General features: G+C 36.9%; 1 protein-coding gene across 6 annotated transcripts in view; it reads left to right on the top strand.

The window, feature by feature from the left end:
- The window catches only part of NOX4 (NADPH oxidase 4), a 128,548-nt gene that overhangs the window by 45,099 nt on the left and 60,692 nt on the right, over positions 1 to 22,757 (top strand). For all 6 annotated transcript variants that reach the window (XM_064492797.1, XM_031460529.2, XM_031460525.2 and 3 more), the window contains 3 exons: positions 10,827 to 11,043; positions 13,005 to 13,169; positions 13,294 to 13,356. In XM_064492797.1, the coding sequence (XP_064348867.1) occupies positions 10,827 to 11,043; positions 13,005 to 13,169; positions 13,294 to 13,356 (445 nt within the window). The remainder of the gene's footprint in view (positions 1 to 10,826; positions 11,044 to 13,004; positions 13,170 to 13,293; positions 13,357 to 22,757) is intronic.

Here is a 22,757-nt window from a genome sequence, read left to right as displayed (position 1 = left end):
GATGTGTGCTATATACCAAGCATAAATTCAGAATGATTTAGAAGCTTTATGTTATTCAAGGACTACAGTTTTATAAGGATAAATAATGTTGTTAAACCCCTTTTACAGGTGGGAAAACAAGCATAGAGAGAAGAGAGTACATAACTTGCTAAAGCTGACTTAACTGTGGGATCCTGGATTCAAATCCTGGGATTCTGAATCAAAAATTCATTTTTTTTTTTGTTTTTACTGCTAGACTCTATTTTTTTTTTCTTTTAGAAAGTTCTGTATTTCTAAGAATTTGGTCTTGAGATTTTGTTTTAACATTTTTTATTGATTTATAATCATTCTACAATGTTGTGTCAAATTCCAGTGTTCAGCACAATTTTTCAGTCACACATGAACATATGAGATTTTTTAAAAAGGTTAATATCTTGATTTATCTGGGATTATTCTCTCTTCCTCTCTCTCTCTAGCTGTAACAGAAGAGGGGAAAATGCAGTGATCTGTTAGCATTATTAATTATGCATTCTTTTGCCTTTATGATGTATGAAATTAAAACTCTGAAAAAATCTGTTTCTTTGTAATTCAAAAGAGAGTTATTTTTTAAAGGTTCAGGAGTTCAAACAGACTTCTGAAGTTTAGGGAGTATTGAGTTTTTTCTCCATTTTTAGGGAAGTAAAATAAGGTATATTTAAATGTTGATTTTACTTCTGCAGAACAGGTGTCATAAACAGAAAGTAACTTTAATTTATGGAAAGAAATAACCAAAGGCATCTACAGAATGAGTTATCTATTATCAGTTATGCCAAGTGAATTAATAGTTCTCTACATGTTATTGATAAAAATGAAGAAAAGTTATTCTAACACTGAAATGAGTGTTGTACAACAAATACACAATACTGTAAGCATTCTATTAGTGTGCATTTTTCTATGAATTTTAATGTTTCATTAAGGTGTAGTTGACAAATGAAATTGTATATATTTAAAGTGTTCACTGTGATGATATAAATACGTGTTGTGATATGATTACCACAGTCAGGTGAATTAACAAATCCATTTCTTCACATAGCTATCTTTTGTTTTCTGGTGTGAGCATTTAAAATCTACTCTCCCAGCAAATTTCAAATGTACAATACAGTACAAATAAACAGTACACGAGGATTATTAACTGTAGTCACCAGGCTGTGTATTAGATTCTCAGACCTTATTCATCTTATAACTACAAGTTTGTAACCCTAAGAAGTTTAATTTTGAGGAAAGCTACATAGATTATGCTTCTGGTGTGGAAAAAAATACGACTGACAAATCTTACAGCTTTCTCAGAATGGATCATTTCTCACAATGTTCTTTTTACTGCTGAAGGATCTATCCGTAAGTAAATGTATTGGAGTTATCACTTGTGCCAATGTTGAGGGCTTAAGCCATATCTTTACTTATGAAACACCTTGATAATTTCTTTCTCTAGCTTTTGGTTATGTGAGTAAAGTGCAACTATTCAAACAAGTTTCTTGAATTTACATTGAGATTTTGTTCAACTGTACGCTTTGGGTTTGAACAGAAAATCACTATTTGCTGGGCATTTGCTCCTTTCTCCATCAATGTGCTAAGTACTTTACTAAGGTACAGAAAGACAAGGTAATGTATGATCTTTAGTGTTCCAGCGTTGGTAATTAGTTTGTAACTTAAAACATCAGTTAAAGGAGCCAGAGGCAATTTTATAGTGCCTATTTTCCAAGTGTTTCCAATAAAATAGATGTATTTGATTTTCAAGAATTCTAGTAGTTTAGAGAATTGAAGAATCAATGTGGACTAGAAATTTTAGATAATTTTTGACTTCAGTGATGAATCAATTAGAAATTAGACTGGTTTCCTTAGGTAAGCAGACTTTTGTAGTAAGAAGGAGCAATTGCTTTGTATGATTTTCTAAGGTCAATTTTATTTTCATAGAATATCTAATTTTGAAAGAAGCTTAACTGATAATCTTGACCAAAACTCCTTGAGTCTCCCTACAGTATGTCTAAGTAAAGAACTAATTCTGAAAAGCACATTCTGTCCTCAGGAAGCTCTGGTTTTCATGAAGTTATTTCTCTTTTCAAACAGAATCTGTTTTACTTTCATTTCTATCCAGTGATTTAAAAGTCTGTGACTCTGGAGGCCATGGATATTGAGTTCCTCTTCTTCTCGAAAAATCCCTGCACGATATTTCAAGTCTCATCATGACTCTGAATTTTCTCCCTTGAATAAATTAATAGTTCATATTCATTGAGTTTTTATCGTACTAATGGTTAATCTCACTAAATCCTCCCAACAACTCTGGTAAAATATGCGGTTTAATATTATTATTATTATTCCCATTGTCCAGGATAGAGGATGGGGCAGTGAGAGGTGAAGTAAATAACTTGCTGAAAGTCATGGCTAGTAAATAGAAGAGCTTAAGTTCGAGCCCAGGTGTCAGGTTCCAGAGCCCACATTCCTAACCACTGAATGAAGCTGGCTGCTGTTTGGAGTGGCTTCCCTGTATCCCTTTTAAAGCCAGAAACCAAAACAAATGCAATTCTCTTGGGGTATGCGAGCTTTATTGGCAAAGCAGAAGTCTTACTTTCTTTGCTCAAAATATTACACTTAATACTATTTAGGATCCAGCTGTCTTGTTCCGTGATTATGCACGCCTTTAGCTTAACCTAGTTTTCATTCCTATTACCTATGTTTTAGATTTTTTTCATTAGTATTTATAAACAATTCTATTGCATAACACCTTAAAGAAATCACATTTCATATACACTAAAGTCAGATTTTTTTTTTTGGTGTTCATTTGGATCTTTAAAATACATTAACTTTCCTTCCTAGGAGGTCAACATAGCATGGCAGTTAAGAGCTACATCACTTAATAGCTGTGTGACCTTGACAAATAATTTGTCTTTTTGTTTGTCTATTATATGGGATTAATAATAAAATGCATGTATTATAGGGTTGTCAGATTTAAATAGTTGCATGCGGCAATGTAGTCAGAATATAGATATACTTAATAAATGTTAGCAAGAAAAAATTGTGCTTATACTAATACTAATAGCCATGTAAGAAAGAAACTCCACATTTAATTGTTCTTGAAGAATCCTTTTTTTTTTTTTTTTTGATGAAAACAGCATTTTTGAAGAGCCCAGATTTTTCTATTAGCAACGTAATTTGATGAACTTACAATGAAAACTGCTTATCAGGTCAACAATTTTTATGTTAGGTCTCTAAAATTCGATTGATTTTAACAATAAAGGTTTATCTTGGGACTTGCAAGACAAGTCTTCTCCTGAGGATATTTTTTTTTTCTGATTTTTAATATACCTTTCTAGGAGGTTGCTATTTGTATGCTGTATTAAAGATATTTCAATTCAGAAGACATTCAGAAAAAATTTTTTAAAGCCGAAACTGTTTCCTTTTCCCAGACATGAATGTAACTGGACATTTCTTTCCTCATTTTCATTTGAAAAACTCATCAGGAGGAGATATATACCACCATTTTCACTTACTGATAAAAGGGATATTGGAGGGAAAAGCAATTATGAACGTCACAGAACCTCCGCCAAGAGCCTAACTCTACTGCTTTGAAAAGCATGTGGAGGGAATGCGTTTTAAATGAGATTTGGCACCTAGCCTCTCAATCTGAAGATAGTCAACACTCCCGCTGGCTCTAGCTCGGAGTGTTGCATGGTTAGTAATTGTATTTTGTGTTTTATTTATGTAAGAGAGGAAATATAATGTGAGAATTCTGGAAAAGGGAGAGGGAAGGTCCTCCTCAAATGTGTGGACGACAGTGACAGCCAAGTAATAGTAAATGACTGAGCCAGCTCTGCTGAACTTCTCAGACTGTTTTATTACAGTGATCCCTGGATTTCTCTTTTAAACAGAGCTCTCTGCCTTTAGGGCCTGCTTGCTGGCAAGAGTTCGTTGTAGAGCATGATTTGTTTTCTGCTTGAATTTTTTTTTTTAAGGGAATTTAAAAGGAATGATTTCCTATTGCATGTTTCTAAAAAGATTTGTTCATTAAACCCCGGGGAACACAGTGGACAGCCTTTGTCAACAATGACAAAGAACCAAAGGCATTGTCGGCTTCATAGGATTTGAAACTCAAGAAGTTAACCCTGGTTAGACAAATACTTATGAGCTTAGGCTTGTTGTCCTGGTTTATCTTCCTCCTACTATGACCGTAGGAGGAGGAAATGAAGAATGTGCTATTGGTGGGTGGAGGTATTTATGCAGTACAGTTAAGTGTTAGGGTTGCTGATCCCCAAGAATCTTCTCTTCTAGAAGCCTCTTACCCCAAGGGCTCCTTTTGCCTGATGTGGAAGGAGGAGAGCGTGTGGGATTTTCCTTCTGGGGAGAGGCATCTGCTCTTACTAGCATGTCAAATGGGAACTTGGTGAAGCCAAGGGAAAGGAGGTCCTGGAAGCTCTATGTTGAGCCAAAGCTATTCTAGCACTGAGGAGGACAGATTCATTTCCCTACACTTCCTTTAGTTCCCTTTCCTTGTCTCTTTTTCTTTCCAAGTCTATTTATTTATTTATTTGTTTGTTTGTTTGTTTATTTGAAGTCTAGTCAGTTTACAATTCTGTGTCAATTTCTGGTGTACAGCATAATATTTCAGTCATACATATACATACATATATTCATGTTCATATTCTTTTTCATTATAGGTTACTACAAGATATTGAATATAGTTCCCTGTGCTCTACAGAAGAAACTTGTTATTTATCTATTATGTATATAGTAGGTGGTATCTGCAAATCTCGAACTCCCAGTTTATCCCTACCCATCCGCTTCCCCACCCAGCCCAGTAACCATGTTTGTTTTCTATGTCTGTGAGTCTGTTTCTGTTTTGTAAGTAAGTTCACTTGTGTCTGTATGTATGTATGTATGTATGTATGTATGTATGTATGTATGTATGTATGTATGTATTTATTTATTTATTTATGCTAGATTCTGAGTTTTTTTTAAGAGAATACCAGACTGTGACGTAACTACTGTTATTATCCTCATTTTACAGATCAGAAAATAAGGCACAGAAGGTTGAATTAAATGACTGTTCAAAGCCACCCAGCGAGTACCTGATAGGGCTGGGGGCTGGACCCGTAGTCCGACCCCAGAATCTATGCATTTTATTCGAAACCTTTACTTAAATTATCGAATTGTTTATTCATGGTTTGGAGGATACTCAGGCTTGTGAATAAAATACATTCAGGTGATATGAAGATCTAGGCTATCTTCCCAATTTACCCATATAAGTTTGTGTGTGTGTGTGTGGATATGCTTGCATGTTTTGAGTAAGAAATTCAGTTTTGTTACAAATTACGTAGATTCCAAGGTTCTGAAGGTGAAATTTAGTCTTCTCAGAAGACAGAGCAGGATGAAAATACTTTCTTTTTTTGTGCTACTTTATACATGTTTCTTAAAATGTACAACATTGTTATAGAACATAAGTAGAATAACAATAATACAGTTGTATTTATGTGGTACTTTAGTCTCCAAAATTCTTCCACATAAGTTGAAAACAACAATGAAAAATCTAGGTTCTAGACTAGAGCCAATAAAAATACAGTGGAAGAGATTCTTTAATCAGCATTCTTATTGCCGCAGTACGTCTTTGTAGCTGCTCATTCAGTGAATGGGTTGCGCACGTCTTTTAGTCAGTTACCAAGCTCAGAGTGGTTCCTACCACTGCTAACAACACAAATTAAACAGAAGAATGGGAATTGCATAGGGGGAGAAAAAAACAACCTACAAATGTTCGGGGGGAGAGAAATTCACATGAACACCGTATATCCAAAAGTACAGAAAATTATACACTATATAAAACCTTAGGTAAAAGGGAGAAAGTCAGGTTATAGCTGAAGGTTGTAGTTGGACTAATAAAAAATTCCAGTGTTCTCTGCGGCCTTGTTCCAATATGAAAGAGAAAAGAAAATATAGCAGGGCGATGTGTCTTAGGTTAACGTTAGTGTTTTTGAGGTTAGGAATGTTTCTTACTCATCTTTGCCAGCGGAATCCCTTTCGGAAGTCATCACTCACTCTTTGCTGGATTAACTGGAATTACATTAATTGGCTTTTAGCTAGGAATGTGTTGTCCTTCTAGGCCCTTCCAATTTTCCTCAGTTATCAAAGTATTGCAGACAGCAATAAAAAGATAATCTGTGTGTTTGTTTCAGTGTAACTTGGATTCCCATTTTGGGCCTGTCACGTATATTTAGTGTTGTCTAGATAATAAGTTATTATGGCAACTGGTACATCCATTCCTGTGCCAGAGGAATTAGCTTGTAAGTCTTGACTAGTTTGGTTATATTGTAGACTGGCATGTTTTTGTTGGATATTTTTGTGTACTTCTGTGGCTAAAATTTCTTTGGATCATGGAAGGAAAATTTTCATCTCTTTTCACTTGCTTTCTTTCACTTACTGATTCTTGAATTTTTCACCTAAAATAGATAGGGTGAATAAAATTCCTGTGAAATTAAGCCTTTGTTATGTGGAATCCAAAATTCCCTCACGTAATATTTACATTATTTTCCATGTGTTAATAAATATAATGTTGTCTACAATGATGATCTTTTAAGGCAAGTATGTGTTTTTTTCCCGTTTCTAATTTCCCACTCATAGGATTAATTTTCATTTTTATGTAAAAAGTGATTTCTGTGTAACAATTATGGACTAAAGTCTTATGATTTGTTTACTTTTGCTAACGTTTCATGCTAAAGTCCAGGTGTGAGGGTGGAAATTGAGATCATGTGGTGTTTTTTCCCATAAGGATGTCGTATGTACAGAGAGGTATGGGGTATACAGCACATTTTCATGTACATGAGGTAATCTATGCTATAAGCTACTAGTGAATTTTTCATCTTTTAAACTGTGAGTTTACTTTTTCTCCCACCTTGAGGGTAGAAATAGTGAGCTTCAGACCAAATACTTGTTCACATAATTTTAACCTCAACTTTTCTCCTGGGACCTTATTTACCGTAACAAGTGGTTCTGGCTAGAGGTACAGGGTGAGAGAGTTGGAGACGAAGGAGAAGGAACAAGGGCGACGTTTACTTTAAGAAATATTTTCAGTACATCAGTGTTTTTCTGAAATATGAAATCATCTTTTATCCCCCACTGCCCTTTTAGTAAAGCCTAATTGCAGAGGCGATAGTAACAAATACTGGAAAGGATATTTTTTCCTTTCCCAGAGATCAAAGCCCTGTCCTCTATATACCTGTGAAGTAGAGAGTAATGGACATTATCACTCTCTTTCAGTTGAGGAAACTTCTTTAAATGGTCTGTTTTACTCACACACTTAGGGAAGGTTCAGCTCTTGATCCTATGTCCCTAGACTCCAAGGTTTAGTTTTGCCATCTGCGCTGTGTCTGTGGCTGGCTACATAATTGCAGGGCTCACTGCAAGATGAAAATGTGGGGCCCCTTGATGAAAAATTATTAAGCATTTCAAGATGGTGATGACAGAGCGTTGAACCAATTACAAGGCCATTCTAAGAGCGGGGTTCCGTGAGACTGCACAGACCATGCATTGATGATGTTGGCTCTATCTGTGTTGCCCAGTCTTCTTGGGCAACACCACCGGCAAGAGCTAGACACAGTAGTGCCCTGGTCAAGCTGCAGGATGCAAGTACACTCAGGTTATCAATAGCAAGAGCCCAGGAAAGAATCAGGCAAGAATCTGCCTAGCCCAAAGTGAGGGTGAGACTAAAACTTTGGTTGAGCATCCAGATGCTGCGGGTTTCCTGAGGTGCGCCAGATCCTTAGCTTAGGAAAGCTCTCTGTCTCTAGATGCTGCTAGCATGTAGGCTTGACTCTCTTGATACGTAACTACTTAGATTAGAACTGGCTCAGGGTCAGCGCAGAGCTGAGATCTCAGGTTGGACTTAGCCATACTTAAGGGTGAAGAGAGAGGCTGTAAGTTGCAGACTGATTTAATGCTATTCCCTGCAAAGGTGAATGTACACGCATGGTTAATTTTGCTAAATGTCATTTGCTAAAGCCTAGACATCTTTATTGAAGTTAGAATGAATTCAAGCTACTGTGTTTGTTAAAACCAACTAACTCAATCATGTGTTTCAGCAACAATCACAAGAAAACATTGTTTGCATACTTCCAGGCATTCACAAATCCATTCGATGAATATTGAAAATTTGCTACAGATTACAGGCCCTGTTCTAGACACCAGAAAAACAGTAGAGGCACAAGACAAATCCTTGACCTTAACTAGTGTACATTCTAGAGGATTCCACAGAATCCAGTGAATTCCAATGGGTTTTGCAATATTGAATTTGAATGAATTTTCTTAAGCTCTTGTTTCATATTTGAAGCAAAGTAAAAAGGGCTGTCAGAAACAAGTTGTTATATTTTTTCTGCAAAGAAAAGAAACGTTTTGTATGTTATAGACTATTAGGTAAAAAGTAGGTTCCTCGTGGGACAAGGATTATTTTTTTCCACTTTAAGAATGGATTAAAGTCACAAACATAAAGATCTCATAAGTGACACTGAATTTGTTAGAAATATGTAACATGCAATTAAAGTAGAGATGATTCTGTGATTCTCCTTATGGCAGGCCTGGTGTTTTTGTGATGGTTAACTTTTGCCGTAAAATGTTTTTTTAATTTCTATGTCTTAACCTGATATGGTTTATTCTGTGTACTGTATTGTTTTCTATGACTTTGTCATAGCCAAGCATTCAAAAAATAATAGTATAAATATCATGCCTCTTGAGGAAAAAAAAGAAAAAAAGAAAGAAATCTATTTTTTGAAATACTGTTGAGTGTGAGAGCACATCTTAAAATCCTGCTGAGTGCATTGTGCATTGCATTAAAATCCCAACCATGCATTGTGATACACCATAAAATGCTTGACTTCTCATGATTGAGGAACACTAGACATTCCAGAGATACTTCAAAATCTCTCTTTTGGAATATAATACAACATAACTAAAAAAAAAAAAATTAGTAGTAAGTGTTCCTATTCCCACACAGTCTGTATGCCTCCTTTCCCCACCCCTGACACCATCACTGTCTTAACTTGGCAAGACTCTCTGCTTTCCACTCACTAACATCTTTTTCCCTTTTTTTCCCTGCTTTCAAATTACTTTTCATTTAATTGTAAAAGATACAACAATAAATACAAGAATATTCCCTTTGTTTTAACTTTAGGATGCACTTGCTATATTCAAACCAATATTGTAGTTATTATTTGCTTTTAAAATCAGTTCACTAGAAATGCATTGATGATTTACTACTTGCAAGAAACCTGCTGGGGGAGCTGGTGAGACTTGGCAGGGAGTGTGGTCATAAGGGGGATATATGAATGCAGAAGATACTATCCCTTCTACTAATTGGGGAATAAAGGGCGTGCCTTTGTTCATCCTGCTCCCTCGTGTCGGGATGGCATTCTCCTCTTCTCTAACCATTGGGGTCTCCACATCCTTCAGTTGCTTCCCCCAGGAAGCCCTTTCCGGAATGTCATAATCAGAGTTTATCATCGCTGTATACTCTCTCACCGTACGTCTATGTAGCATTGCCCATTTTGCTTTTTTTTGTTGTTCTTGTTGCTTTCATGTCTAATTATGCCCATTAGAGCTGTGCTATGGCTGTGCAATTTAGACTGATTGAAATTAAATAACATGAAAAGTTCCGGGTTTTGCCTGTACTCCATTTCAGTTGCTCAGTAGCCACACGTGGCCCATGGCTGTGTACCAAAGACTGCCTTGATCATCGGTCTCCTAACTTTCGTATATTGGGACTATTTAGTATCATTATTCTTATTATGGTTTTTGTTGTTTTAAAGTATTCTTTGTCAAATCATTGGTAAAATCATTATAGCTGTGATGTACTTAGATACGCTTTTATAATGCACTAAAATTAATTATTTGGGAGTGTGAAGGGCAACTTAAAAACACACTAACACACTCTTAGCCAATCAGGAAAACTAATTTTGGAAACCAAAATTTTACTATCTTCAAAATTGAAATAAAACACACTAAGACATTTTCAGTGCATTTCAAAATCTTGCTCTTTTCTTCAAGATTTGCTTATGCAAAAAAAAAAAAAAAAGGTTCTGTATAATCTGTCATTGATTGCACTGTCCCTGTGAGGTAGATCTTAAGTCCTCATGATAAGAAATACAGAACACAGAAAGTTGGATGGCTTGTCTTAAATCTCACAAAATATGAAACAATCAGAATGGGATTTTTAGAGTTTTAAGAGCTCCTTCCTGACTCATTACTTTGAGCCTTTTATGTGGTCCTGTTTATGGCGAAATGGAAGAGTACACAGGGTTAGGGTCTGATTGCTGTGTGTTGTTTTCAGAGCAGAGGAGACGCAGGCTTCCAGTTGCTGCTGTTATGTTTGTCTAACGCTTCTCTGTACATCTGCAAGGCCTGTTGTATCCAGTCTTAGCCAAATCAGATATGACCCGTGTACTTTCTCATTTGTGTTTGAAGATGTATCGAAAGTACTCATCATTATAGGGTTTATTGAAGTGAAAACTTGTGTGTGATTGAATGCCTAATAGACTTGAAGTAAAGGCTATCAAATTCAAGAATACTTGGAAAGATGGCACGTATCTTCCTACCATGTATTTGTGGCATTTTAAGGGAGGGGCACTAAATGTTTTGTGTTAGTCTCATAGTTAAGAATTTATTTAAAATGTTAAGATTCTCAGTTGTTCGTAAGTAAGGTATATGAGAAGTACCTTTTGGATGAAGGCTATGTAAAGTTAACAAGAAAAAAAGGTTACTTTCTCATACTGTTTCTGCCTGATTTCAATCTCCTTTTTGCTTCTTTATTTTTATTTATTTCCCTCATTTAATTTTAGAGGGCTGCTGAAGTATCAAACTAATTTAGATACCCACCCTCCTGGCTGCATCAATCGGAATGGAACCCACTACCAGGATATTCACTTACCAGAGGATCGCGCAGAACGTTTTCGTGAAACTTTCCCCGAAGGAATTTCAAAACCAGATGAGCTTACCCAGAACACATTTGTGAAGATTTGTATGGAAGAGCCCAGGTTCCAAGCTAATTTTCCACAGGTCAGATTAATTCTGAGTCTTTGATGGTCTCTGCAAAGTCCGTGTTCCCATAATAATTGCATATAAACATGCTTTTGAAGGTATATAAAGCAGTTATTCTTGCAGAAGAGAACATTTCAGGATGTTTCAATAGCAAGTTAATACCTATTGTTCCATTGTAAGCAGCTAACAGTTCAAGAAGAAAGACCTATGCTATTATAGAATATAGAAAGTTCCTGCTTAACTGACCATTTGATCTTTGCACACTGTGGCACTGGCATTTGCCACAAGAAATGTGACAAAGATATTTTCTCCACGCATTGAGAAAAATAGGCTGAATAGTAAAAACAATAGCGAAAGAATTAGTACTAGTACTAAAAATTATTGTACAACATTATATTATTGTAAATACCAAGTTTTAAAACCAATTTATTGACTGCTTACTGTATGCATAATTTCTTTTAATACTCACAGTAACTCCTTGAAGTAATTACTATCATCCTCAATTTTCTGAAGAGGAATTTGTGGCCTAAATACTCAAAATACCTTGACCAAACTTTACAAACACGTGGCAGCAATAGAGTGCAAAACCAGGTCTTTGACTCAAACACTTGGTTTTACAAAACTTCTTCCCCAAATCCCCAGCTAGTAGTTTGATAGCATCTTAATCTTGCCTTGTGGCTACGAGCTGCCCACAAGGAGACTGCACTCTGTACTCCTGGTCGGTACCAAGTGGAAGTCAGGAAATAGTGATGCTGAGTGTCTGTTTTAAGAAGAAAGAGGAGTCAAAAGGCAGAGTGATTTGTAGATGACTTTGGAATGAGTGTGTTAGTCTTGTGTTTCTGATTAATAATAATCCTTTAGGTTGCTATGAAACGTTACAAATTTCAGAACTTTTCTGGGCGTCGCACAACGCTATACGTTAGGGGAGGGGCAGGTATCCTGACTCCCGTTTTGCTCGTGGGCTACCTGACGCTCAGAGGGTACGTGACTGTCCCACAGTTGCAGAGTTTGACCTGTGTTACTTACTCTTCACACAGTTTCTAACTAAACGTGAGGAAGAGGTATGATCTGTCTGCATGGAAGGGGGAAGATCTGGAATAACAATGTATCTAAGGTTTAAAAAAGTGACCATGAAGATAAGTTGGCAGCGGGGAGGGAAATAGCTCAGTGGTAGAGAGCATGTTTAGCGTGCACAAGGTCCTGGGTTTAATTCCTCAGGACCTCCGTTAGAAATAAGTAAGTTTGGGTTGGAGGTCTCAACTGTTGAGGGAGAGAAAGTGTGCCATTGCAGGAGGAATGCTGGCCACCCAGGCTCTGCTGTTATCCTGGGATCGGGGCTGTCCCTCCAGCACACATGTGAAATCGTCACAGTTTCCAAATTCTATCTAATTACCTTCTGTTTGTATTATAGTATGTAAAAATAAACTGTGAACAACACACTTAGTATACCTATGTTTAAAATATGTGCAGAGACATATCCTGCATTGGGTATATGTTTTATACATGGACATTATGCATATAAATTATGCATATTAAAAATATCTAGAGTTTTCTTTTTTAACAAACATTGGACTGGCATATTTTTTTCTAAAATCATCTTCAGATTTATTTGAGCTTTTAACTTCCCTTTCTTCTCTCTAGAGAAAGATATTGCATATATACATTATATATTTGTTGTGTGCAAGGAGGATGTATGGAACTATGCATGCTCACCTGTCAATGGTAGTTATACCCTGGGCAATGGCTTGAGGGTAGGATCTTGACATTACTTTCCCTTTTATTTTATTCTTTACTCTTTGAATAAGTTGCAGTGAGCATCTGTTGTTTTTCACTCACTTTTCTTTACACTTTATTATTCAAAATACAGATTAAAATATTATTATTCTATTATTACTGGAATGCATCAAATAAGCAATTGGCCAGGACAAAAAGCTTTCTATAAGTATTTCCTAAAGTGTATTTCAAAAATTCTCCATTAGACTTGGCTTTGGATTTCTGGACCTTTGTGCCTGTATTGTGCTGAAAGACTTTATAGGTGTATCCGGAGCAATAAACCAGTCACCATCATCTCGGTCATAAGTCATCCCTCAGATGTCATGGAGATTCGAATGGTCAAGGAAAATTTTAAAGCAAGACCTGGCCAGGTGAGTCAGTGTCCAGCAACTTTTAAAATATCCTTTATCTTTATATATATTTTTTGAAAATTAGCATCATTGAAATATTTGAACTTCATTTTGGGTCATTTAAAATTTTTTTGTTGCTTTTTAGTATATTATTCTACATTGTCCCAGCGTGTCTGCATTAGAGAACCATCCGTTTACCCTCACAATGGTAAGAAACTTGTTTCTTGATTTTTTTTAATTTTTAGAATGAAATGTGTTTTTTTCTCTTAGTGTCTGTGTACTCCACCTCATTCTAGTAATTATTCAAGGCTGTTGCAATACACTTAATGTTTAAGTGAGCCATCTTTTTACAAAGAAATAATGATCTATGCAGAAACTTTGTAACTATTTATTGTTTTTCTACAACTTTAAACTTCAGGTTTTAGTATATTTAATTTATTAAACCTTGTTGATTCAAAATGCAGAAAATTTACTGGATATTTTCACTCTTCCTTTTATGAAGTATGTACCAAAATATAATATGTGCTTGATTTCTTTAAAGAGATTACATTTCAGGAAAAAGAGAGTACTCTGAGTTGAGGTGAAACCTAAGAACATGTTTAGAAAAGAAAAAGCCCAGTGTAATTGGCACCCAGGCTGTGTAGGAAGAAGGAAAAGAAAACTAAAGTCAGAAAAATAAAATGAAACAAATAATGGGGGAAAAGTCCAGCTAAGTAATGGCATCATCAAATATTTCGGCTCATTGATTCACATTATTTTTTGCCTTATACAAACGGTATGAGTGCATTATAAGGAAGTAAGCAACTCAAAAGTATGTAAGATCACATTGGAAGTTTCCCTCATTTTCCCCACTCCCCAGTCCTTTTCTCAAGTTTGACATATATTCTAAACATTTTCCTATGTATTTTGGCATATATAGGCATTTGGCCTTTGTTTGCTGGATCATTTATTTTATAATTTTCTCTTTTCACTCTGAACAATACGCCATAGCCAACTTTCCATGTTACTGTGTTTGTACAGCCTCATTCTTTCTAATGACTCCATAATATGTCACAGTAGGAAAAAACTGTAATTTATTTAATAGTCCCCACGGATGATGGGGGTTAAGATTTTATTCAATTTCTAACAAGGGTAACTGAGATGGGGACCAAATGTTTAAATATATGCTTATGATATGCAAATAAAGTTGAACAAGTTACTGGGAGGGGCAGAAAAATAACTGAGAATAGTGTAATGAACTCTATCACTGAAAACTTTTACTCTCTCTCAAAACAGAAAATCCAGGAACTTTTCACCTATGGTACCCAATGAGCAGAGGCTTCTAGCTCTAATCTCTTTCAGTTGGCCTAGGACCCTTGCACAGGGCAAAGGAGAAATAAAGTATTGTGTAGAACATGAAAGGGCTTTAAGCAGATGCTTTATGTGGCCTGACCTGCCTCCCGAAAGCCGATTGGGTGAGAGCTCTGATATCCCTGTAGCTGGCTTGAGGCACAGCTGGAAGGAAAAGAAAAGGAAAGAAGGGAATGCAGGGCACAGACGGAAGAGCAAGGATCAGAAGTAGGAGAGAGAATTGAGAAAGGAGACCAAATTATATGTGCAGTAAAAGAGGGGTAAATATTCACACAAAGGGCATGAACTTTGCAACTCAGTCACAACTCTGTCACTTACTAGTTCTGTCTGTGAGTGGATCTCTGGACCCCGCTAAGCCTCAGTTCCATCGTCTGCAAAATAGTGCTAATGATACTTATCTGGAAGGCGTATTGTCAATATAAGTTTGATGAAATAATGTGTGTAAAACCTTTGTCACATGGTCGGTGCAGGCTTGTTTCAGAAGATTCAAGTTCAGGAGCGCGCTGCATGGAGGCAAAGAGGTTGGCTGCCTGGGACCCGATGTCCATCACAGCTTCTCTTCTCTCTTACTTTCTTCAATTAAGAAAGGATTTTTCCTTGTTCCTTCTGCTTCTTCTAAGCCACTCCTTCCGTTCTCTTCAAAGAACATGAAAGTTCTCTAAGAAGAACAAGAAAGAAAAGACCTAAAAGAGTTTGGAAAATAGTGCTTAGTATATATCACTTCTGAAAATTTATAGTGCCTCTTACCATACGAATGGTTTTGAGATGTTCTTTCATAAATAATCCTGTTAAATTTTCTTCACCCTTTATTTAAACCTTTTCTACTTTCCCAGTTTTGGGTCTTTGTCTAAACTAGTCTCTTTGCCCTGGAACCAACCACTGCTTTTCCACTTAACTCACACTCTAAACACCACACAATCTCTTGACCTTTTCCTCTTATAAGACCCCGTCTACTCTCTTCAACAGTTAGTGTCATGAAATGATGTGCTTAATGCCTGTCTTCTCCTAGACCATAGGCTCCGAGAGCCCTTGCAAAGATACATTTATAGCACAATTTCTGGTACACAGAGTAAACAGATAAATATATTTATAAATATAAAGGTAATATATAATTAGTGTTTGGGACCTACCTTGACACATACTTCATAGATTGTCTTTTCCTCCCTTCTGTTACCTGGAAGGTGAAGCCAGAGGGGAAAAAAAAGCTGGAGGAATTAAGAAGAAAGAGGAAATGCTGTGGTTGAAGTGGCTCTTAGTCAAATAGTAGCCTTCCAGTCGGGTTTTGAGTCTAATCTTTAAGGTTGTGGTGGCTTTCTCTTTAGCTAAGAAGAAGGGAAATGAGCTAATGGCAAAGGTGTTTGAGGAAGAACCACCAAACAGAAGGGAAACAATTGATGGAGAACAGCTGGTCAGAGCCAGCAGGTCATTTTTCACCTCCACTGCCCCATTCTCGGGACTAACGATGGGAAATTACTTGTTCCTAAATTTTGTGCTCATTTGACAAATGTTATCAATATTTCTTAGGTTTGCCAGCAACCTGTAGGTGGAAACGGATCTTGACTTTGCAAGTTTAGGTTTTGTATTCACATTTACCTTATTTTAAACATCATTTGTTGTATGTTTTGATTATGCGCTATGAACGCTCAACTTAAGGTTTAATTGTTTTAAGAAGAATTCTATCTCACAGATATTTTAATTATAACAATAGTTGGCATCCAAAAGAAATTCTAAGGCAAAGGAAATTCTTTTTATCAGGCCATCCATGTACCATGTACTCTGTAGGCTTAGCAAATGGATTGTAGCCCTCCCAGATTTGGGGGGAATGCTAGCTGGCTTACGCATACCATCCCCCAAGGGAGTTTCTGTTTTCATGGGAAAAGAGGAGAATCTTACTGCTGCCTGGAAATGAATTTAAGTAAGGCAAAAACATTTCTAAGCTAAATTTTACATTACGCTGTTATGTGAATGTACTGTCTTTTCCTGCCATTTCCTCCTTTTTTGTCCAATTACTTCTATTTGACACTTACATGTAAAATGCATGCTTTTCAAACATTTTCACTGGATGGTTCCCTTAAGGGTTCCTTTGAAATAAAACAAAGCAAAACAAAATAATTTCCCGTATGCCGATTCCCACTGAAAAGTGTGTACATATCCATCTTTGTCAAGGATAATAGTCCCTACTAATTAAATGCCTAAGAGGTTCCTGAAAATGTTACAGTATTTAGTTCAACTATATTCCTATGAGACATGTATTGTTAATTTTATATGATGCAGAAAATAAAGTGACTCAGAGATATTAAATAACACACAGCTAGTTAGTGGCATAGGTGAGGTGTAAACACAGACCCCTGCCTTGCTGAAGTGTCCTTAGCTCCTCTGCACTGTCTCTCTTCTGTCTCACCACCCATCCATGTTCAGGGCATCCATATTTCTAAAATTCCTATTGCTTTTGGACGTACTTAGTGGAGTCAACAAAAAGAATTACCATTTAAAAAAGAAATTTACTGAACTATACAAATCAATTTTCAAGACAAATATGCAGTCGAGAGTTTTAGATTGTCCACACTGCTAAGATCTTCTAATATTGTGGAGAGAGTTGAAAAGTCAAATAAATTCCCCTGCTAGAAAAGTCTAATACTTATTTTAATATACTGTGCCAGAATAAGGAAAAATCAAATCTATAACGTATACATTGATCACAGATTCAGTAGCTTGAATTTCATCTCATTTTTAAGTGGAGGTGAAGCTTTTACAACTGAAAATACCCCAAAAAATTAGTACAAAGATAAAGCACAGAAGCAACATAGTATTTTTCATTATTTCAAAGTAATGGTAAGTTTTAAGTACTGATTTAGTTAGAAACCCACAGGTTAGAGTTTTAATTACTTAAAATGCTTCAGCATTTCTTATACTTGATATTGACTTTGCTGCCCAAGAAGACCTGCTAATTTGGTGGGTTTTCCCAGGAAGTTGCAATTATTTTCTGCTCTGGCATTTGCATTGTCTCAGGGTGGAACTAGCAGGCACGTTTGCTGACAGAAGTTGATGGAGATCAGAGGGCACAGTGTAGTATTAGACACTAGATTTTGGAACCCCAGACAGCTGGGTTTGGAGACTTGGATCCTCCACTCATTAGTACTATGACCTTGGACAAGATAATTAACACACTTAACCTTTGATTTCCTTCTTTATAAAATATGGATAATAATAGTAACTTTTATCTCGAGTTATTGTGAATATGAATTAAAAAGATATAATCAAATGCTAAGCAGAGTGCTTGGCATATAGTAAGTTCTCAGTCAGTAAGAAACCGTGTTATGGTTTTTATTTCCAGTAATGACTGGACAATCAAAACAGGAATAAACTGAATTTCTTTGCTTCATTCTCCAGCATGCAATGACTGACTAAGCTCGGGTCACAGACTGGGTTAGAAACAGTCCCTTGGGGGACTGATACCTTGCCTCTTGTGGTTTACTAGCCTTTAGGATGAACGATGTTTCAGGTTGGGTTTCCTGGGAAACAGTCGAGGGGTAGAGATTTGCATGTCAGAGGTTTGCTGGGGACTGTGCTCAGAGGTTTGCTGGCAAGGGGTGAGGGACGAAGAAGGCAAGGCAGATGATGAACTGAGATATATCCCAACAGAGGCCTCAGCAGGTCGGACAGGTGCTTACAGGTGAAATGATAGTTCAGAGTTGCCCTGTCTTGGAGTTAGGAGACCAAATCTTTATTCTCCCCAATTACTGTCATTGAACTTAACACTTAGATATGGGCAGGGAAGCCTTCTTCTGTGGATGGCAATTCCTGGGGAGGGTCTTGGTAATAAGTTCTCAGCAGGAAACACTTTCAGCAGCTGGGAGATTGGAGAAATAAGTGTTTTGATCTTGAAAGTTGGCAAGAGAGGTGGGAGGGAAGAAGACCTGAACACGAGTTTCCACTGCAAATAACAGTTAAATATATGTATTTAAATTTATAGGTTTATATACATTTATATATCTATAAATATATAAAAGGTGTATGAAAATTTACCTTTTGTGAGATAATTCTATTTTTAAAGCTTAATCTTAACTTTGAGACATATAAATTCTAGTTTATCTAAATTCATTAAACTTTAAAAATTTGTAGTCCAAACACCAGATTTATTTGTTTTTTTGGCTGTTGTTGGGGGAAGGAAGTATCTAAAGCATAAATTGTTTAAAGGATCAAAGAAAACCAAGTAACACAATTGATGACAACTTGGGAACCAAAATTCAAGTTTTGTTTATTCTTCTCCTTCTTTGGACCTTTATTGGCTTAAAACTTCAGTAGATTTTTCATTTTGTCTTCCAGCTATGTAATTGATCTCTCAAAGTGTTTTCTAGCTGTGCTGTGTAATTACCAAAGTTTGGATTTTCTACCAAAACAAGCCTATTAAGATATGTTCTCATCTAATTTAGAGATATAAATCAGAGATGATTTTTTTTTAAAAAGCTCAAACATAAGAAAGCATGAAACCTGCTGACTACAGAATGTAACGTCTCTTAGTATTTAACTGAGGAAGACATTGGTTATGTTTATTAATATTTTTCACGGATTCTTAAAGAAATAATGCAGAATCTGCTTTTTTATGGTAGCAGTTGATTGACATTTACATAAATGTCTCTATATCATTCCATTATTATTTTTACTCAGAAACTCACATCTACTTTCCTGACATCTGTATTCTAAGTTGTATGATTCATTATTTTTAAGCTTGGATAACCTGATTTCACATATTTTTCCATGAGTCACAGGAAAGTCTAGTGGTTAGTTTGTTATTGTCTGTGCTTTTACATAGCATGCCTGCACTTGCCATCATTTTTCTGCTTTTTGTTTTTAACCTCTCAACCAGTCACTGTGGGAATAGTCTTTCCAGTTTTCAATGAAAACCAGACAGGAATGGCCATGGATTTCTTAAGACTGGCAGACTATTTTTGTTATTATTTCTTTAATTCCATGGGTTTAAATATAATCAGGAAGTCTGCATCTGCTGTTTTGATCTTGAGTCTTGATCTCATTTATTTTACTCTTAAGAATTGCTTTTCTCTAGTGCTTCACAAATCTTTTGCTTGGACAGCTTAGAAACTCAGCTGGGAGAGATGATAGATTAGCCAGACAACGATGTGTCTTAACCACAGAGCAGGCACAGTGGTGAAAATTGCTCCCAAAGGTCACTCATGTTCAGGAAACCGAACAGGGCATCTGAATTCTCTAAAAATTTAGACATTATCTAACTGCTCTACTTTGACTTTTTTCCAGGGGAAAAGAAAATATTCCTTCAGTGCCTAATGTGAGCCTGCAGGATAAATATGAACTTAAATAGGTCAATGTATTCAGAGCAGACCTGTTGTTTAATATTAAACTTGATTTGTTCATGTGGTATTTGGGGTGCCTCTTTTTACCTAAAGATGATGAATAAAAGCTCCTTTCTTGACTTAGCATCTCCTTCCAGCTACTGCACCATTTCTCAGTGGTTTAATCCTTTTCCTCTCATTCTCTCTTAAATCCACACTTCTGCTCATACCACTCTACGTAAACATTTCTGTTGACCATGTTACTGCTAAATCCAATGGCCATTTCCCAGTTCTTAATTGGATTGACTTCTCAGCATCGTCTGGCACAGCTGATTGCTTCGTTTATTGATACACTGCTTTCATTTTGCTTCCAAGACACCCACTCATCTGGTTTTTCTTGTAGGTTTCTGGGTACTTCTACTTGGTCTTTTTTTTGTTTTTTGCTGTTCCTTGTTATCCCGTAACCTTTAAGTATCAGAGCACTCCAGTGTCCGTTCCTTGAACTCCTTTTCCTCTGTAGCTAAATTCCTTTCTCTGGTGATCTTATCCAGTCTTATTGCTGTATCTGCATGCCACCGTCTCCCAAATTTGCATTTCCAGCCGAGGCCCCAACTCTAGAATTCAGGGTTCTAGACCTGATTGTCTACCAAGGACTTCCACTTGAATATCTGATGAACATCCTAAATAAACATGTCTAAAATTGAACTAAGCTTCAACCTTCCACCCTGTTCCACCCACAGTCTTCTCCCTCTTCAGTTAATGCCAGCTCAGTTGTCCAAGCTGCTCAGGCTAACAGCTGGACATCATTCTTGACTTTTATCATTTTTAAAAAATACAGTCAACAGTCCATTCACAAATTTTCTTGAACTCTACTGTCAAAGTATGGTCCCCATTTCCACAGCGGCCACCCTAGTCCAATCTTCTACCACCTGGCTGGCCTCCTGACTGGTTTCCATCTGTCTACCCTTACTCCCCTACCATTTAATCTTAGGAAGTAGCCAGTGTGATTCTTTTAAAATGAAAATCAGATCGTGTCATTTTTCTGTTCAAAACCAGGCAGCTTTCACCTTGGATTATACTTGATATTTATTGACTTGTATCTTTGTGAATGTGTGTGTATGTGTGTGTGAGTGGGGAAGGGAGGTCAGAGATCAATGTGTCTGGAATATACTAAGAAAAAGGATGGTAGGGGATGGTGTCAGAGAAGTCATGAGGAGTCAGATTATGTAGGGTTTATATGACATTGCAAGGACTTTGGTTTTTTCTTTGAATGAGGAAGGAGCCATTGGAGGGTTCTGGGTGGAGGAATGACACGATCTGGCTCACTTTTAACAGGAGCACTCTGGCTGCTGTGTTAAGATTAGATGAAGGGAAGAAGAGTCAGAGACCAGCGAGGAGGCTATTGTGGTCATCTAGTCGGGGTATGATGGTGGCTTGGCCCAGGGTGGTGACCATGGAGCTGGTGGGAGGTGTCAGGTTCTTAATATATTTAGAAGTTCAAGTTAGCAGGATTTCTTGATAGACTGGTTACGGAAGACATACAAGACTCAAGTTTTTTTGTTTGCTTGTTTTTGGTCGGAGCAACCGGAACTGCATTGGCTGAGACCGGGAGGGCCGTGGAGAGAGCAGGTCTGATGGGGATTTGTAGAGCTCAGTTTTGGATATGTAAATTTGAGAAGGCACTGGTCTACTTTTATTACATATTTGCTGAGCGAATGAATGACATCTCAGCTCTGCTTTCCACTGTACAGGCTTTCCCTGCATCGTGAGCCCTTCTTGTCTCACCTCCACTTGAACTGCTTGTCTTTGGGTTTGTGGGGGAGTAGTTGCCTGGCTTGTGCTTGGGATGAGGTGAATCTGGGGGTCAAGCTATCCCATATACAGACATGAGCACTATTCCTTTTTAAAATTATAAGCCCAACCCCAGCTTTCTTCTGTTGCCTCTGAGACCTGAGTTTTCCCAGTGCTGTGCGGAGAAGACGGGCTTGCTTCTCAAAATGACCCCCTGTGGAAGGTAGTGGGATTTCAGCTTTGGATGTTTTTTTCACTCAGTTCCCAAACCACCATCTCATCCATATTTCACCTTTCAAAGTGTGTTGACACTCCATTGTTGTTTTCATTCCCCATGTGACCTTTGCTATTGTGGTCCACCTTATTGTACTGCTAAAGTGTCATTTTAGTGTTTTGTTTTTCTCAAGGGAGCTGAGATAAATGCACACACCCCACTGAAGTTAGCAAAAATCTCGTTTACATACTTTCTCAGTGTCTTCCTGTCTAATATTTAGCATGTTTTTCATACAAATATACAAGTAAACAATAATTTTTTTACCGTAAAGTAAACAAGTAAACATTGAAATGTTACCATTGTCAAAATGTTTAGAGTCACAATGTTGCATCAGTTGTGGTGGATTTTGTGCCCCTGGCTCATTGTCTCCTCTCTTACTTTTAGAACAATCCTCATTTATGAAATTACACGAGCTCCTAGTATAGTCTGTGAAACTTTTTAATACACGATACATATTTGTTGAATGTCTGAATAGATTGTGGGAGAATTGCCCATCATTGAAGAAGCCTTATTGGTTCTCAGGTTAATTCTCCAATATCTTATTAACTGATATGTGAATGCATACCAACTAAGGGTAAGATGCTATGGAATATGTGATAATGACTTAGAAACAGTTCTTGATCTGAAGACACTTACAGCATATTAATACAGGAAAAAAATCACACAGAATTAAAGAGGCAGACCATCATTAAGGGGATAAAAGTCAAGTAATTTGGAAGTTCAGGGAACAGTGAGGAATTTCTGTAGCAGGGAAAATTCTGTTTTCATGAAAGTGGTGGCATTTGAGATTGGCCTTGAGGAATCGCTGGTGTTCAGAATGAGAAACGGGAATGAAGGTGTTCTAAATGAGTAGACTAGTAAGTGGAGAAAAAAAGGAGAGAATAG

This window comes from Camelus dromedarius, chromosome 12, assembly GCF_036321535.1.
Source record: "Camelus dromedarius isolate mCamDro1 chromosome 12, mCamDro1.pat, whole genome shotgun sequence".
NCBI lineage: Eukaryota > Metazoa > Chordata > Mammalia > Artiodactyla > Camelidae > Camelus > Camelus dromedarius.
This window is presented reverse-complemented; position numbering and strand designations above follow the sequence as displayed.